Source organism: Eptesicus fuscus, chromosome 12 (assembly GCF_027574615.1).
Source record: "Eptesicus fuscus isolate TK198812 chromosome 12, DD_ASM_mEF_20220401, whole genome shotgun sequence".
Classification (NCBI taxonomy): Eukaryota; Metazoa; Chordata; class Mammalia; order Chiroptera; family Vespertilionidae; genus Eptesicus; species Eptesicus fuscus.
The window spans coordinates 92,601,227-92,620,190 of record NC_072484.1 but is presented as its reverse complement, the minus strand read 5'-3'; the positions used below and the strand labels follow the sequence as shown (position 1 = coordinate 92,620,190).

Below are 18,964 nucleotides of genomic sequence, written 5' to 3'. Positions count from 1 at the left end.
GTGTGGAGTGTGGGAACAGGTAGAGGAGAACCAGACAGAGGGAACCAGGCGTACGCAGGAGAGCGGAGCGGCCTGGCTGGCTGGCACAGGTCGCAGCTGGGCGAGGCGGAGGCCGTGGGTCGGGGAGAAGGTCAGAGGGTCTCTATCTTTCCGCGGAAGGTGAGGCGTTACTCCAGCTTCTCGGTGGCGGGAGACGGGAACAGGTGTTTCTTAGAAAGACTTGGGGGAGCAGTGGCGGGATTCACGGGGTGTGCAGCGCCACGAAGAGCAGCAGCGGGCCCAGAATCAGCATCGAGAGCCCGGCCGCCTCAAGACGACACACACCGCCCTCGGCTCCAGGGGTCTGAAACCCGACGGTCACGCCGGCAGGCGTGACAGTCCCGTGAGCACACTTCCTCTCGGTGAAGGAAGAACAAGTTTCAGAGAAGGAAGAAGCCGGTCTAGGCCGGACTGCGCGCAGCGGCAGACACGGACTCCAGTTCCGTGTGAGGGTGCCCTTCCCACGGCCGGCTCCGGGGCCTCGTCGCCGGACGAGGGGACGCCGTGGCGTGGGCGTTCCTAAAGGTGACCTGGTGGCCGTGCACGAGGGGCAGAGGCAGGAGAGACCGGGGGAGCCGACGGAAAGGCTCCCCCAGGGCCCCGACACAGAAAACAGAAGGGAAAGAATAAGCACAGGAAATACTGCCGAGCGAGAGCGTGGGACCTGGAGACGGATGGTCTCAGTTATTGAGAGGCCGAGGAGAGTGAGGACCTGATGGGGGGGAGGGGGGACCCCAGAAAGATGAGGTGGTGAGAGGCCTGGTGACTTGGGAACTCGGTTTTAGCGAGGATGTGGGTGGGGCCAGCCCGCAGGTGAGGAGGCCCGAGTCCGGGGCAAGGAAACGGAGGAAGAGGCGGCAGACGCAGCTGCAAGGATGTCGGAGAAAATGAAGGAAATCAATGAAAGTCCTGTAGGTGTTTCAGGGCCGAGGAGAACAGTTGTTTTTGAAGAATGGGAACGTGCGCGCACACGGGAAGGAGGAAGTGCTGACGCAGCTGGAGAAACAGGGGTCTCTGGACCTGGCGGGGGCAAAGGGCAGCAGAGGGGCGACTTGCTGGACTGCCCGCTAGAACGTTCCATGATGAGGAAGTTCTGTGCAGCAGCCACCAGCCCCCGTGGCAACGGGCCCTTGACGTGCCCCTCGAGAGCGAGCATGCTCCATGTAACTTCACCCACATCTAAACAGCCCACAGGCACCATCTGGGGACCACGTGGTCAGTTGCGACCTTAGGGCACCCAGGGGCTCGTCTCCGGAGGAAGGGGACCAACTCTCCCTCGGACTCCAAAGGAGAGCCGAGACGGAGGGAGGGAGGCTCAGAAGACATGCGAGTTCGCCCCTAATTCCCTCGGTTCCACCTGGTCGGTGGCCACCCCCCTGGGCCATCAGGAGAGCGCCTGAGGTCTGCAGCTTCCAGTCCACATGTGCATGTACGTGCACGGGCTGCGCTGTGGTCCACATGGACCAGATGGATTGGAGAATGCCAAGTCTCACAGGGCACTAACCATACTCACCCAGTCTGTCTGCCTGCAGCGCTTGACCCAGATGCCCCTTCCCGGCCAGGGCGCTGCCGGACCCCGTGGGGGAGGGGGACCCCGTTTGAACGGCTTTCCCTGCTCTGGAGGGCGGACCACGCCCGTCTCCGACTTGCTGGTCCCATGGGCTCCTGCAGCCCCTGGTCAGGGGTCGGGATAGGTTCATGCCTCTCGGAGTCTCTGCTGAGAAGGTGCTTCCAGAAGGGGCCGCCCGCCCGCTGCCTGTAGGTGACAGAGCCCCACGCAGCCCCCGACAGCCTCGCCCGCCTCTCGCTGGGGAGCCCTGGCGAGGGCGCGTTGTCGGGCTGTCTTTCTCAGCCGCCACAGCCGGCCACTCCAGGTGCCGCCCTCAGGCCGGGGTCCAGGAAGGAGTGAATTGACGTGAGCCAGAGCTGGTCGCCATTAAGTACGCAGCCTCCACCACTGCCAAGTCCCCCTTTGCAGAGAGAGCCGCGCGGGCCGGCACACTGGCTGGGTGGGATGCGCGCAGGATGGGGCGCAGCCTTGCCAGGAGGCAACACCTGCTTGGGAATGAAGGGGCGCTGTGCTCCTGCCCCGGGGAGCCGACAGCTGAGGTCATTGCGAGAAACCTGCCGGGTTGGCCATGGCTCCCCCTCAGCCCCCCTCAGCCCCCCTGCCCCCGCTGAGTGCAGTGCCCAGCAGACCTGAGCCCTGGGGTTCGGCCAGAAACCACGCTGGGCCCTTGTCCCTTCCCCGAACTCTAGGAGACGTCCCTCCCTTTGTAGAGCTCCCTCCACGCGAGGGGGGCCCGCAGAGGCGGAGGTGAGGTGAGGGGGGAGGTGAGGGGGAGGTGATGGGGGGGAGGTGATGGGGGGGAGGTGACACAGGTGCTCTGCTGGGCTCTGTCCTCAGGCTCCCTTCCCCGCAGGGCTGCGGCCTGTAACCTGCAACCTGAAGGCTCAACCGGTCCCTGTCCGAGTTCTGAGAAGACGCAGCACAGACCGGAGGAGCCCACCCCGCGGCGGGGTCCCCAGCGCCCGTCCCCGGCGCCTCGACCTGCCCCTGGGCGGGAGCAGGGCTGTGCGTGCTGCCGACTTTCCCTGTGGCCACGCATCTGATTGGCAACCAAGCACAGTGACTTCCCACGCTTCCCCTTCGTCGTGAAAACAACAGCCACCTGAAATGTAAGCCCAGGACGGGGCGGCCTCGTGAACAGCCATTGCTGGGTCGCCGCTTACCTCGAGGCAGCAGAAGCGTCAAGTCACAGCGACCTTCCAATCTGCTGTGAGGCTGACTTCAAACAAAGCACAAGCCACACTTTTACAGACAGAAATCTGTAAGCAAACATTTAGAACAGTCTGGAACGGGAGTCATTAGAAAGAAAATAAGTGATGGCCGAGGTCAGAGCCGCAAGCCAGGCGTCGGGCCTGGCCCCAAGTGGGTCTCAATGGCCTCGCAGTGGGGGCAGCCGCGTGTGAGCGCAGCACGGAGCCGGCTGCCAACACTGAGACCGGCACGTGGCGCAGAACCACCCGGTAGCTGCTCCTCCCGAGGCTGCCGGGCTGCCTTCCCCCGGGCACAGCGAGGGGTCCGGCTCTGCTCCCCGGGCCCGAGTCCCCGCTGGGCCGGGCTTCCCACTCACTGAGGCCCTAATCCCGCACCAGGTGTCGGGGTGGGGTTCTGGGCCCTGCTACCCTCCCGCGTCTGCCCACACCTGCTATTGTTTCCCTGGTGCGTACAGTGAAAACGGTCACGGAACGCCCAGTTGTAGAAAGTCCTATTGAGAAAGGACGCGTGAGCCCCTCCCTGAGCGTCGCGCCGCCTTGGGTGTGATTTTCAGATTTCTGTCTCCTGTGGGTGCACCCGCCGGAGAACGTCAGGGCCCCGTGGTCTCAGACGAGGCCGCACGCGCCTGGGGCGCCTCCGGGGCGGCCGGCGCTCGGGGCCAATTAAGGCAGGACCTCTGGGGGTGGGATTCGGGCAATACGCGACTCCAACGTGGAAAAAGCCCCTCGGGGTGTCTCAGCTGCGGAACTCCTGGCATTCAGGCAGGATGCTCTTTGTTCTGGGGACGGTGCTGTGCATGGCGGGCCGACAGCAGCCTCTAGCCGCCGCCCAGAGCCGCACTAGCAGGAGGCCATGGCGTTCTGGTCCAGGAGCCGGCCTGGCCGACGTAAGGCCTCCTGCACTTCTTTTGCGATTCCTAGTAGGTGCTAGGAAAGAATTCTCTCTAAGGAGGTGGTCTCGTCCTCCCCCTGCTCCCCTTACTACCAGGAAGCACTAAGTCAATGCAAAAGAAAGGCATTAAAACCAAAATCACAAAACAAGACGACGACGTCAGCACCTTCCCTCCCTCTGCATGGAGCTGCTGACTTCCCCACGGCGTGTTCATCTTCAAGTTGCCTTACGTTCTTAGGGAATGAAGCAGGAAACACACAAGGTTACGAGCAAAAGGAGGGGATGGCTGTCCCGCGGACCGTTCCGCACGGTGACCCAGCGACGGTTGTTCTAAGAAAGGACTGGGGCGTATGGAGCAAATGAGGGTGCACCCCTTCCCCTCCAGCCTTGTCTGGGCTGAGGCTGACCTGTGTGCTGGAGGCCGAGGGCGCCGCGTGGAGGCCTCCGGGTGATACGCAGGACTCTCTTGCTTCCCCAGGATTCCAGCTCCGCGTGGACCAGGGGTCTGGGAGGTCCTGGAGGCCTCCATCCCCGGGCGGCTCCATCGCCTGCTTCTGTGAAACGCAGAACAGCCTGCTTTCCGTGACATACAACCTGCTCCTTTGAAACCACAAGTTTTCAATCTTTTGAAAAAGTCATTGTTAAGTTTGGTCATGTTATTTTAAATGCAAAATCCTTGAATAGACCAGAGATCTTAATTTTTTAAAAATGTAGCTGAGTATTTTAATTATGAATGTCCTTGCATATTCTCGGCATAGTTCATTATTTATGTTGCCGGTGAGAAAGCTTTTTAATTAACTAGCATGCTGGCAATCCATTGTGAAATGTATAGACGTAGACTTCCTAGCATTAAAACACCACACACACCACACACGAAATATTCTAGCAAACGTGTGCACTTTAGTCACTACGGGGAACTTGTTTCTGAGTAATTTTAAAATGTGACCTTTTTTATTGGTAACAAAACACGGCATCACAAGAAACATCAGTGTCACCTGGGAACTTCTTAGAAACGCACAGACTTGGGTCCCAGTCCCGGGTGCCTGGGGACAGGTGGTCACAACCAGGTGAATGGGTCCAGCTTTCCTCTCCCATCCAAGATGTGCTGGGAGGGTTCTCGCTTGCTTGCGGCGTCCGCATCGGCAGGAGGCCCTCCGTTTCAGAGGCAGAGGAGTCCCAGTGAGTGAAATGTCGCCCGCACAGGGTCCGGAGCGGGGGGGGGGGGCGGGGGCTGGCAGTTGCCCATTCATACCAGGTGTCTACTTACCAGTTCTGACTCAAGAGGCCTATCAGGACCCACTGTACATATTTCTAAGTTCATCTTTCAAAGAAAAAAATATGCTTTGAAATGAGAGCTCGTGCTCATTCACCACTTTGTTGTTAATCCTCACTGGAGGATATGTTTCCGTTGATTTTTAGAGAGAGTGGAAGAGAGGGAGAGACAGAAACATGGATATGAGAGCGATACATCAATTGGTTGCCTTCTGCACGCCTCAACCAGGGCCAGGGATTGAGCCTGCAACCAACATACATGCCCTTGACCGGAATCGAACCTGGGACCCTTCAGTCTGCAGGCCGATACTCTATCCACTGAGCCAAACTGGCGAGGGCTCATTCACCAGACGCCCAGGCCCGGGTGAAGGCTGCTGAACCCGCAGCGCACCCCCGCTGGGAAACCAAGGCAGGCGGTGGAAGGTTCTGGAGACGGCAACTCTGGGAGTGGGCACCAGAGTGAGAACACACAGCCCGGCTCCTGCTCTGTGCCTTTTTCCGAAGGAACACAGATGCTCCTTAAGCACACACGGCCTCTCCACGCAGCCTCTGCTCGGGGTTCGGATCTGCGCAGCATGGCCTGCGTCGGGCTGCACATCACGCAGAAAGCAGCCGCCGCATCCATGTGCGGTCCGAGTCCTCCAGGACCATGCGACCTGGTCAGGTCACGCTGGGAGAGCTGACACACCTGGGGCCTCGTCTCTTCCCTGCCCCCCGGACGGACGCCCTCCCGGCTGCATCGGGCCCAGCGTGGACGGTTAATTCTCAACATGACTGAGCTCAGCCCAGACATGCTCAGCAGGTTCCATTTCCAAGAGCGCGGCAGCTCCGCTCTTCCAGGGGAGAGGCCCTAGACAAGAACACACACGCGTGCACGCAGCCCCAATGGGAAACGGAATTTATTTCCTCTTGGAAAACAACTCCAGTCATCTCCAGGTCCAGGGCAGAGTAAACATGAGCAACAGTAACATACAGGTCAGTCCAACCGATCCGGGAGTTTGGCGTGAGAGGTCACACGGGACCTTGAACACTCAGAGCCTCAAATCTCCCGGGAAACGCGCCGACAGTCTACATAACAACTATTGCATATATAGTGATGCTACCTGTCACATCGCAAGGCGCACAAACATACATACGGGCGTATCCGGCGGGGCTGCGCCGTGAGAACGTCTCCTCGTGGTTCGCAGAATCTTCGGCAATGAAAAAATAGTCTCGGAGTTAACGCTGATTTACCAAAAAGGGACAGTCTAGGCTGAAGGGTCCATGACAGCAAGTCCAACGGCGCCTCCTGCGTCACGCAGGTGCCTGAACGCGGTCTTCCTTGGAAGTACTTCCTCTTTAGCCGTTCTGCTCACGCTCTCTTCCTATCTTGCCTCAACAGGGCCCAAGTCCACTCGTCTTCATGAGACCGTGTTAGGTTCCGACGACATCATACATGTGCAACACTTTATATACAGAGGGTCTGTCTATCCGGTGCTCCCAGGTTCACACACATGAACATCCAGCGTCTGAATACAAGTTCATGGTACAATACAATGCTCTGAGTAATATACATGAACAAGGAGGGGTTCGTGCAAAGAGTGAAACGTGTTCCCTTTTTGTGCCTCAGAAGGAGTCTCCACAGACCGCGCTCCCACTAGCTGCTGTGCTGGGTCATCGTGTGATTCTGGAACGAAAGAGGGGGGGACGTAAGTGCTTGGTTTTCATCAGACCGCGTACCCACAGCTGCTGCTGGTTTCCGACGCCAGGAACGAAGTGCTCACACCGGGTGACTGGGCGCCCCCCCGCTGGGAGGGCAGGGCAGTGCCAGGCCCACCACGGAGGAGTGACTGGTCCCTGCCTTTCCTCTTCTCTGCCCACCACCTTCCCAGAACGCCCGCCTCCCGCCTCTTCTTATCCAAGCGCCGCCCACCTTCGCAGCCCAGGGCAGCACCACGCCCCCTTCCCACGGATGGCAAAGCTGTCAAATCGCCTTGGGCGCTGGCCATGCCCACACCAGGGCTCTGTCCCTGGATATAAGCTTTAAAGGCAAAAGTTGCCTGGCCAGCCAGGGACAGAAGGACAGTGGGTTCTCCAGCGCCCCCTGCAGGCGGGCCAGGGCCGTGCCACCACAGGCTGCGGGGCACCTGGAGGCAGCCACAGCCGCTGCCCCACCCCAGCGGCCGAAGCCTCTGCCGCACAGCAGGTCCCCTTTCGAGTGAACAACTTCCTCCCACATCCTGAGAGGCCACTGGGCCGCCAGGGGGTCCGTGCACTGGCTCGGAGCAGGAGGCCAGAGTCCGTTGGCAGGGCCTCTCACGGTGGCAGGGACATAGTCCTAGCGCAGAGATGGCGAACCTCTGACACGCGTGTCAGTGCCATTTCTGATGACACGCGGCCGCTGAGGCGGCCGCATGCCGAGGATGAAACATTTATGTTATTTAAACTATAAATATCGCGAAATAATGTTTTTTCCTCAAAGTGACACACTACCTGAGTTATGCTCAGTTTTTTGGCGAAGTTTGACACACCAAGCTCAAAAGGTTGCCCATCACTGTCCTAGAGGGTCCTGCGAAATGGGCACATAACCAGCATCGACAGAAAAAGAACCCCAGTCCTCACGCGTGTCCTCACGCAAAGACGATGGGCCCCCCTGTACTCAGTCATGAGAGCACACGTGGCCTCCCTCACGGTCAGTGGGCGGGCTTCTCGGGTTGGAGAGGACAGCGGGTCCCTGTCTAGCTTCATGCAGACCTTTCTAGAGAAGGGGGAGTGAGAGCCCTCTCTGCATGTTGTGTTCCGAGAATCACAGGCAACATTTATTATTATTTTTTAAAAATATATTTTTTTGACTTCAGGGCAGAAGGGAGAGAGAGAGAGAGAGAGAGAAACATCAATGATGAGAGAATCACTGATCGGCTGCCTCCTGCACGCCTCCTACTGGGGATCGGCCCCAACCTGGGCCCGTGCCCTGACCGGGAATCGATCCGTGACCTCCTGGTTCATAGGTCGATGCTCAGCCCCTGAGCCTCGCCGGCCGGCACAGACATCATTTCTCTGGAAGGGAGACAGCCAGTGGAGAGGGGACAGAGACCAGAGCAGCACGGAGAGCGGGGAGCTCTGTGCGGCTCCCTCCATCTGGCCCGTGGCCAGGCCACGGAGCGGGTCCGAGTCACGGCAGGGCCAGCGTGGCGGGAGAGGACAGGCTGCCCGGCGGTCGGCAAACAGCCTTCCCGGGGCGTGCTGCTCTTCGGGTCCAGAGGAAATGGCTGCACTGGAACAAAGCGGGCGATCGCACCAATTTTACACGGCAATTCACTCCCCAGAGCACTTTAATGCAATGACAGGTTATGAGAAAAAATATCTGTTCCAATGAAGGAAAAGTGTTTTACATAATCGAGGAGAACATGGAGGGCGTCGGTGGGGGTGGGGCGATGACAGAAGAGGAAGCCGGAAGAGGAGAAAACTCCTGCAGCCCCGCAGGGAGCCATCGTCTCTGCAAAGAGCCATCTTTGGAGACCCCACGTCTAAGGAACTGAAATTGCAAACCATTAATCCCAGCGACGAGCAGTTGTTTTTCATGAGGGGGTTGTGTTAAAAAAAATCAAATCCACAGCACACCTTCCCGCTGACAAGCCGCTCTGTCGAGGCGCGAGGCCGGCAGGACGAGGCCCCCACACCCGCCCCCTCGTGCGGCCTGGGCTCTGGAAGGAGTGCTCCTCTCCGCCCTCCTCACAGGGGAAACGACACGCAGAAAGCTGAAAAACAGACGGGGCCGTACGAAGTCCCTTCCAGCGCTGTATTTCTTTTAAAATATGAGAGGCCTTTCATTTTCCAGGCCTGGAATTCTCATTTCGGGCTTGGCACGCTCACCGATGATTAATTCAGCCCGGCATTCGGAGAGCTGACCACATTTACTGGTCAAACGGCTTAATCCTATTTAAAAGGCAATCCAAGCAAAATATTTTTAAAGAAAAGCAAAACCCCGTGATCCCCAGAAACCGTTCACCTTGGCCAAGCTATCCCACTTCCCTTCCATCTTGATGCGAATTTGAGTATGTGCCCTGATGGCCACGATGAAGCTAAGCTTTGGAGGGAAGCCCGGGTGGGGTGGAGGGGGTGGGGTGGGCCTGGGGGAGGGGGAGGGGGTCCGCCTCCCAGGATGGAAAAATGAAGTCCCACCTTCCCGCGGCTTGCCCAGACTGTCGATCCCTTGGCAGAGGCCACGTCTGGTCTGTGCCGTGTAACCCTCTCTTGGCACTGGCAAAAGGTTAAGCAGCCACGGCAGTAACACGAATAAAAACGACATCTGAATGGGGGTTTTGTGAGTCTGTTGACTCGGAGATGTTCCTCATTTCTTTACCAGGACTTGTCTATGTATAGCTCTTTGTCTCCAACAAATTCTGACAAGCTTTTTAAAACAAGGAAAAGAGCCAGCAGGCTGGTTGAAAAAGAGAAAAAAGCACCCCACACAAGCTTTGCACTAATTCGCCAGGCCATTAGCATGTCGGTTTGAACTGCAGTTGCATTCAGTTTAAATGAGATGTTTTCCAACCCGGTGAAATGGCAGACAATCGAGGCTGCCGTGAGTCGGGGGGAGAGAGAAATACAGAGATGAACGGGCTCTGCCTCCAGCAGATGGTGACAGCCAGGCAGCCTGTTGTTTTTCCTTTCGTGGAAGGAACGCAAACATTCGCAATCAATCATCGCTGATTAACTAATTATCGGCCCTTCCCTCTATCGGCGTTGGACCTCTATCTGCAAACACGAAGGGCAATGGGTGTGCGCTCACTGCTCTGAAGCGCTGTCCAGGGCACTCACAGGCGCGCAGCTTCGGCTGCGGGCAGAGCACAGCGCCGCCACCTTGAAAGCACGGCTGCTTTCTATTTTTTATGTTATTTCTTCCCCCAAACAAAAGCAACTGGTTCCCCACAGGCTGGGTAACCAGTCTTTTGACCTGCATTCTTCCTGACCCATTAAGGTCACCCTGAGCCGGGCATCGAGCTGACTTAGGAAATGCCTGCGAGTCCCGCCTTTCATCTCCCGCGCCGATGCAGCTTTCTCTCCGTGTCTGCGGTCCCCCAGGCCCGCGCCGCCCGCGGTGGGCAGGGAGGACAGGGGCCGCCGTATTAATGAGCGCGGACCATCGGAGTCCGCCGGCTCCTTCCGTTCCCAGCACAGCCCGCACTGACTTCAGATGCCAGGATATTGACACAAAGCGCGGCACCCTAAGGACAGTGACTCCGGATATGAGGCGGCTCGTCACGGCGCTCAGAGCACAGAGCACAGCTCTCCGCGAGGCGCCCTGGCGGGATGGCGGACAGGGCCTCAGCCACTGGCCCCCGAGTCTGAGGACTGCTTTGTGGAGACATTCTCCAGGCCAGTGTCACGCGGACTTCTGCAGCCATCGGCACCGGCGTTCTTGGCTCAGAGCTCTTAGTACTAAATCTCTGGGCTGAATCAATGGAAGTACTATATCTCCCACATGAATCAATACATTTGGTTCAATACATGTTCTATTAAATTATACTTTCTAATCAAGATTTTTACATTTCCATCCTCTTTCTTTTTCATGCCCCACTTCCTTGGGGGGTGAAATGGTTTAAAGTGTCCAGAGCTCACGGGGACAGGGTGCTGGGCTACTGCCCCCCGCCGTTAAAGAATTGTCACAACGCAAAAGGCAGCCTTTCCACATCTTAATCAGGTTAAGGAGATGTGAATGTAATAAATTAACGTTTCCAAAGTTCACACAATTGCAGAGATAATGCTGAGTTTTAGATGAATTAAACGTGAGCAGCCACAGGGCTGGGAGCACCAGAGCGAGGAATAGTCTAAAAACGACACCGAGGACCCAAATTATCCCCAAGTACCAACCAGTCCCCATCGTGCCACCGGAGTTCCCATCACCCACCGAACGATCCACTTCCTGGCGGGAGCAATCCCAGGTCCTCGTGTCTGCATGGCCCTCGGCTAGTGAGCACAGGGAGCAGACGTGGAACGGGCCTGTGTGTGAGGCGTGTTCCACTCCACGGAACAGTCTCTAGAAGGCGGTATGCAGTATTCCCGAAAGTGCTGTGCGAGCCAAGGACACGTTCATTAGTGGGTGCCCACAGCCAGGGGAGGCGACGAATGCTCACGCCGCAGACTTGCTAGGAAAGGGGTTCTGCTCTCTCACTCTGACCGGCACTTCTGAGCCTGCCTGCCACGCGCTCTGCCACGCGCTCTGCCCCCGCCGTGCCTCGGGTGTGGCGTTGATGATGGGTTTGCGTGGACAGCATTTCCCCTTCTCCTTTTTCTCATGGTAATGGCATCACCACGACGTACAGACACACTGACGCATTTTCTGTTGACATTTAACTGTTCACGTGGGCTCGGCCCGCCATCTCCAGGCATTTTCTGGGCGACACTGAGCCACGTTAAAGCAACAGATGCAATGGCATCATCGGAGGTGATCAGGGAAATACACGGTGTTAGAGACGGACCAGGACCATGAGATTACGTGGTTGGCCTCTCGCTGGAGCAGCTCTGCCTGAGGAAGCTCAGACTCCCCGAGGAAGCGCAGACTCCCCGAGGAAGCTCAGACTCCCCGAGGAAGCTCAGACTCCCCGAGGAAGGGCAGACTCCCCGAGGAAGGGCAGACTCCCCGAGGAAGGGCAGACTCCCCGAGGAAGCTCAGACTCCCCGAGGAAGGGCAGACTCCCCGAGGAAGCTCAGACTCCCCGAGGAAGGGCAGACTCCCCGAGGAAGGGCAGACTCCCCGAGGAAGGGCAGACTCCCCGAGGAAGCTCAGACTCCCCGAGGAAGCTCAGACTCCCCGAGGAAGGGCAGACTCCCCGAGGAAGCTCAGACTCCCCGAGGAAGCTCAGACTCCCCGAGGAAGGGCAGACTCCCCGAGGAAGCTCAGACTCCCCGAGGAAGGGCAGACTCCCCGAGGAAGCTCAGACTCCCCGAGGAAGGGCAGACTCCCCGAGGAAGGGCAGACTCCCCGAGGAAGCTCAGACTCCCCGAGGAAGCTCAGACTCCCCGAGGAAGGGCAGACTCCCGGCCAGCTTGAAAGGTGCTGGCGACGAGGCGCCCACTGCACTCCCCCCGGGAACGACTGCGCATCGAGTCAACCTCACGGAGGACGTGGCCGCTGCTCTCTGGACGGTGGTGCTAAGGAGCCGGAGAGAAGCGGGGTGAGACCATGGAGCGCAGGGACACTGCGTGTTGGTGACAAGCTCCGACGCAGATGTGGGGAGAGAGGCATCTCCCCAGCCACCAGCTCAGGGCAGGGGCTGTTTCGAGTCGTCTGAGGACACACGTGCCATTCAGCTGTCCACAGTTTCTACAAGGCCAGCAGCCGTCTTACGATGAGGCTCCCCAACCTCAAACCGACTGACATGCTGGGCAGACCAGGCTGGGAACGTCCGGCCTGCGGGCCGTACGAGGCCTGAGAAATCACGTGGTCCGGTCCTGCCACGGCATCAGGGGGCGCTAATGAAGCGTTTGACCCAGTACAGAAGGAACAGTTTTGTGTCTGTACAGCAGGCTAATTTCAAGTTGGTGGTTTTGTGTGGCCTGTGATGATGTAATGAAGATCAAATGCCCTGGGCTAGAGGCGGCTCGGACCTGGGGAGCTGCCCTGCGCACTGGAGGTTCAGCAGCACCTCTCTCTGGCCTCTGCCAACGCCGTGCCAGTGGTGCCTTCCCCCGACAACCGGAAATGTCCCGACATGGCCACGTACCCGGCAGAGTTCTCACCCCGAGCTGGTGTGTCCTGCTGGGCTGCTCAGGTGCACTCCTCAGTCTCTGGTCTGAGAGGAACCCCCGTCATGTACAGAAAGGAGCAAAATGATGTACAGCAGGGCACAGGACTGGGCTGCAGGGCGTTTCAGCCCAGTCTCAGAGGTGAGAGGGGGCAGCTGTCAGACTGCGGGGCGGGCCCTGGGATCCATGACCTGTGCACTGCTCTGTGAGGAACCGCGTCTCCCCGAGCGTCCCCTCCCTCGGCAGCTCACACCTCCCAGCCCAGCCTGAGCAGAGGTGCCATGTGAGCGGCGGCCCTCAGGGCTGCTTAGGACAGTCCGCGTCCAATGCAGAATAACGGACCTGAATGCTCCACCCTGAAGGCTCACACTTAGGCCTGGAGACAAGATCTACTTGGAAAGGACCGTGGAGACACCATCCTCACCCCAACTTCTCATATGCAATGGCCACAGTGGGCTGTGCCTGGAAGCAGTGCCTCGGGGGCCGGAGAGAGGGTTTCGGAGCCGAGAGGCCATGGCGGCCTCCGGCCAGGACCTCGCTTAGAGACTAGAAGTGAAGTCCCAGAGTCCAAGTCCACGTTTCCAGACTGGGAGCTGCCCCAGCGCTGGGCCGGGCTCCGGCACCAGGTACCATGAGAGGGGCTGGTGCTGATCTGACCCCTGGCCGGGCCGCTGCCGGGATGAGGGATGCTGCTGCCATGGCCTCCGCCAGCTGCAGGGAGGCAGGGAGCTCTGGGCCCAGCGCTAGGCCCTCTCCTCCTGCGCCAGGCTCTGGGTGAGGCTCACCTGGGGCTGGAGGGAGAGGGAGGGGGAGGAGAGAGGGGAGGAGGAGGAGGAGGAGAAAGGGAGCGAGGGCTCCAGAGGCAGGAGCGAGCATGGGGCGGGCTGAAGTGCAGGAAGTGGACACTGTTGGGGCTCCAGGCATCTCTGGGCTGCAGATCACCCCCAGGCTGGGCAGGGAGGTGGGGGCACAGGTAGGGAGCGCCTGTTTTCACTGCAGGGAGGGTCTTTTCTCCAGCAGACAGAGCTGGCAAAGCCTGGCGGGGAGTCACAAAAACAGCCCCCAGTCAGCCTGGGCTCGGTCCGACGCGAGTCCCCGAAGCCCACGCGGACACTGATCGTTCAAGACCACGTGCCCAACTAGCTCATGTGGAACCCTGTCTAGAGTTGTGACAATCCACCATCACCGAGAAAGAACACCAGCCACTCTGGTCTCCCAGCCTGTGAAGAGTAAGTCCCGCTGCCGTTAGGAAACGGTAACATCGGAACGAGGCCCTCTTTCCTGCAGAGTTTCGGGGGCACAGCCTCAGGCACCAGCTGGCTGACCCGCTTGCTTTGCACAGCTGACAGGGTTGACCATTTCCCTTTTATAACTGACCACACCCTTCTCCACCTACAACACGGAGGAAAGAGGGCTGAGTTAGAAGAATAGGCCAAAAAGAGCAAAACGGACACTGGAAAATATATTAGCCTGGTTCGCATGGCTCAGTGGTGGAGCGTCGACCTCAGAACCAGGAGGTCACAGTTCATTTCCCGGTCAGGGCACAGGCCCGGGTTGTGGGCTCGATCCCCAGTGTGGGGCGTGCAGGAGGCAGCTGATCGATGATTCTCTCTCCTCACTGATGTTTCTCTCTCCCTCTCCCTTCCTCTCTGAAATCAATAAAAAATACATATTTTTAAAAAGAAAAATATATTAAAAGTATGAAGTTTGTTTTGAACAGAAAACAATCCGTTGAGCTACCTGTGAACAGGCAAGGAACCAACAGAAAATTTAAATCAAACTACGCACAAGGTCAGCAGTGAGAGCGAGCGGGGCTGGAGACGGCGCCGAGACCTGCAGTGGCAGGACCGCACGGTGTGGGAGGGGCTGTGACAGGCAGCGCGGTCTCGCACGTGCTCAGGGACGAAGGCCGTGCCTCCTGGACAGGTGCCCACGCGCCGGGGGCGGCCGCTTTCCTCCCCGCAGTGTTGAACTTGTCGCACCGGCGCTCTAAGCGGAACTTCTGTAGACGAGGCTGAGAGCGGCCTCCTCCGCTTGACGTTCTCGAGCAGAGCGCCTTCTGGGGGCCCTCATTCCAGTACCTTCACGGTGCAGGCCGCCGTGGGAGGACGAGAAGGCTTGTCTGACACGCTTGTTTATCATGGACGGATATGTGTCCTCTCTGCCCGGCTCTGGGTGCTCACACGGACTGGGGACGCTCCAGCCAGAGTCCGACACCCCCTTCCCAGGCAGCGCAGCTAAACCAACTTCTGCTACCTAGTTCACGGCCTGCGTAGTAAGGAGCAGCAACAAGAGGACCCTAGCCTGACTGCTGCTCAGCCATGTCCTCTTGCAAAAATGACACATTTCCTGCTCGCGCCCCTCCCCCCCTTACCTTCTGAATCCCACAAGCTGTTAGGAAAGAATTGAGCCCCTGGGCCGGTGTGGCTCCGTGGTTGAGCATTGACCTATGAACCAGGAGGTCACGTTGAATTCCCAGTCAGGGCACATGCCCGGTTACGAGCTCCATCCCCAGTAGGGGGTGTGCAGGAGGCAGCCGATTGCTGATTCTCTCATTGATGTTCCTATCTTTCTCTCCCTCCCCCTTCCTCTCTCTGAGATCAATAAAAAAAAAAAAAAATATATATCCATCTTAAAGAAAAAGGACCGAGCTAGTGAGGGTGTCCCTCTTCCCACTCCTTGGCCTTGGTGGATTGTGACCCCCACTGCAAGATCCCTCCGCCATTCTTATTTATTTCACGTCTGGTCTTGAGACCCACGGAAATGGAGAGGTCTGTGCCTGAACGCCGTGGGGGCCGGGCATTGATTTAGAAACTGACTTGCAGGCCTAGGATTTAAACTCTGGGCCACTCGATGCAAAAGGTCACCTGATTAGAATGGGAGAAGCAAGGGCACTGTCATTTATATTCAAAGGGTAACCTTTGGAGGGAGAAGGAGGGAGGAAGGACTCTGCTTTTCCTTGATATGGACAGGGATTCCCTTCAAGGAAATTCCTGTAATTATGAAGAATCCTTTACTGAACTCGGGCAAAAAGCAAAAGAAGAAGGAAAAGCCACTAGCTTGCAGTGTGTTGTTTCTTTCATTAAAAATACGGCCACACTCTAGGAGGTCAAATCACAGTAACAAATCAAGAGCAGAGAGAACCCCTTTCTCCATCATCAGCTGCCAAATGCTGTGGACCAGGCCTGCGCTTTAGGAAACACACGCGGGAAGAGGGAGAGGGGAAGGTCCGTGCACGAGTGGCACAGCCACTTATGACCCACACCTGCGCGGAGGCTGGTGCACGCGTGTGCTGTGAGAGGTGGAGTCACACACGCATGGGTTCTACAGGGAAAGCCCTGGTGCCTGCCTTTGGTTTTCCGACAGGGCTCACATTTCTGTGTGGAAAATGCAATTGCTAGAAGGAGCCCCAAGCAGCCCTTGTTTCGAGTTCTAAGACAGTCCTACTTAAAATGCAAGTATCTCACAAACCCCATTCTACTTGGGCTCTGCTCTCCCACTTAAAAAAGAAGGAAAAGTCCTGGTTTGGTGACAGGAGAAACTCGTCACCTCTGGTTTGTGCTTTTCCAGCTCGCGCTCCTCTCCCTTGTCCTGTGCGCCCTCGAGTTTCCATTCCCTTCTTTAACCGCCGCTGCCTCCTGCCCCAGCGACGGGAGAGAGCAGGATGCCACGTGCATCTCTTGTCCTGTGTGGACACGGGTCAGGTCTACAGATGCATCTGCATTCTCTCTCGTCCACCCGCGCCTCTTGCTCAGAATCCTTCGGTCTGAAAACGGCCCAGCTGCCCCCACTCTGCACCTAGCTGCGAAGAGCCTTTCCTGGCCTCGGAAGCCCACACTTGCCCGGCCGGCGTGGCTCAGTGGTTGAGCACTGACCTAGGAACCAGGAGGTCACGGTTCGATTCCCAGTCAGGGCACATGCCTGGGTTGTGGGCTTGATCCCCAGTATGGGGTGTGCAGGAGGCAGCTGATCCATGATTCTCTCTCATCATAGATGTTTCTATCTCTCTCGCTCTTTCTTCCGCTCAGAAATCAATAACAATATATATTTAAAAAGAAACTCACACGAGTACCTCTCCCCACGGCCCGGCACCTCCTCTGGCCTGGCTCCCAGGTCTCCGTGGGACAGTCTGCTCACCCTCGTGGGGCACAGAGCTCCCAGCGAGACCGCCCTTCGCTCCCCCGCCCGGAGATGTGCAGATCTACGGTGAGCGTAATCACAACCTCCCATCCTCAGACGATCTGCTCCTCCAGATTAATCTCAGTTCATTACCATAGAGCCACGGAATTGTGAGAACCACTCTTTCACGTCAAGTGTTTAACCCGACTCTGGAAGGCGGCGGCTGTGACTGAGCAAGGCCGGCAGCGGGCGCGGTGCACACGCCTGCGGATTCCAAGGTGCGCGGTAAACAGGCCTGCGCAGCCACGCGGCGAGCAGAGAGGTCGCGGCGGGAGGCCGCGTGCTAATCAGCCCTCCAAGGAACCGCCAGCCAGAAGTGGCACTTACTCTAATTCAAAGCCCTCGTGCCTGCTTCCGTGTTGCAAAATTTATAAAAGAATAACTTCATTAAACCGCCTGGCACTTGAGACGCACATGCAAACCAGCCACAACACAGAGGAGCTGGCCAGGCGGAGAGCTGCTCCGGGAGCTCTGCACGCGACGAGAGCACAGACTGCACCTGCTTCTCCCTCCGATGGCGGCTTCTTCACCCGGGACTCCTGCCCCGCGGCCCCTCGCTCCTGCATGAGGCTCCTGCCCCCGTAAGAGCTTTGGGCATCAGTCCCAGCGGAGCGGCAAACGTGTGGCCGCGAAGCCCACCTGGCCAGGTGTGAATGAGCCGCAGTGGAGGCGGGCCCTGAGCGCCCTGGGACAGCTCCCATCGGTGTGGGGACGTATTTCAGACTCACCCAAGTTGTGGAAAAACGAACGTAAAAACATTTTCTCTCTCTTAGCCTTGGTCTTCAAGAAAGCAAGCGAGGACCAGGGTGAAGTGGAAACGGTTTGCTGGAGTCCTGGCACTGGCCAGGGAACGCTGCTGTCACACACACACACACACACACACACACACACACACACACACACACGTGTGCGCTCCTAAGGAAAATCACTCTCCCACATCTCCAGACAGAGCCATGCTGCCGCCCAGCGACTCCGGCTGGACCCCCAGCCTCAGTGTGCCCGTGTCCACGCACACGTCCTTCCGTGCGGAACTGACAGCCTATTTCTCAGAACCATGTTTCTGGAATGTGGTGAAAAGACAGATCTCGGAGCCTGCGGAGGACCCCAAGCCTCTGAGGAAGGGCGTGTGAGACGCGGGGTGCGCGCCCAGAGGACCCTGAGCCACCCCGTCACGCGTGGCCCCTCCTGCTCAGGGGCTCCCATCACCCAGGGCAGCCGGCTTTGCTTCAGAGAGAACAGAGCGAGCATCCGACAGCCTGGAGACGCTGCCCAAGTGGATGAGAGGAACCACCCTCCGGGGGAGTCTCCTGTCCCCATGTTCCCAGCTCTGGAGTGGGGTTCTCGCTGTGGGTCAGAGGTCAGAAGGGAGGCTCGCTCACTAGAGCACCGGCTGACAGGACAGACGTGAACAGGAAGCTATGGTCAAAACCACGCAGTGCGACGGACTCCTGTTCCCCCTGGGCCAGCACTCAGGTCACCTGTCCGTCTGCCCCGTCAGCATGGCCTACAGCACAGACAGCGTCCGACAGTCGCATGAAGCCACGGCGGCGAAGGCAAGCTTACGGTTCTTCTTCTCCGTGAATAAAACTGGGCTGATCTGGAGTGCCTAAGCTAATCAATCCCAGGCCGCCTCTGTGAGCCAATAACATGGGTTATCGATCCTGTGGCGCTCCGGCTGGGAGTCACACTGGAGTCGGCCAGGGCTGCCTCCCCTTTTGGAAAAAAACACCACAGCAGACAAACTAATTAAACCCCGAGCTTCCAAAGGGGACAAATGCGAGGCCACCCCGAGGGCGTGAGGCCCCTCGGCCTGTCCTCGGCTCCGCACCCCCGTGCCACGCGGGGAGTGGGCGGTCGGGGCCCATGGCGGGCTGTGCGCGAAAACGTGTTTGATGGACGGACACTGACCGCACAGGATCTCGCTGCCAGCCCAGCGTCACCCGTGCAGCAGGAACACGTGCGTGGTGACCTCACACCGGCAGCCGGGCTGTCCTACCAAAAGCCCTTTGTCCTCATCTCCGAAAAAAGGCCATCGTAATGCCCGTTCGGGAGCACGCAGCCCTGATGAGGGTC

At 58.3% G+C, this 18,964-nt stretch overlaps 1 protein-coding gene across 3 annotated transcripts in view; it reads right to left on the bottom strand.

Moving 5' to 3' along the window:
• Positions 1-5,871: 5,871 nt before the first annotated feature.
• Positions 5,872-18,964, bottom strand: part of ZNF521 (zinc finger protein 521) — a 275,000-nt gene continuing 261,907 nt past the window's right edge. For 2 of the 3 annotated variants that reach the window (XM_054723972.1, XM_054723973.1), the window contains exon 8: positions 6,528-6,650. In XM_054723972.1, the coding sequence (XP_054579947.1) occupies positions 6,621-6,650 (30 nt within the window). In that variant the 3' untranslated portion in view covers positions 6,528-6,620. Of the gene's footprint in view, positions 6,651-18,964 lie in introns of all 3 variants that reach the window. The other variant, XM_054723974.1, reaches the window with a different exon arrangement.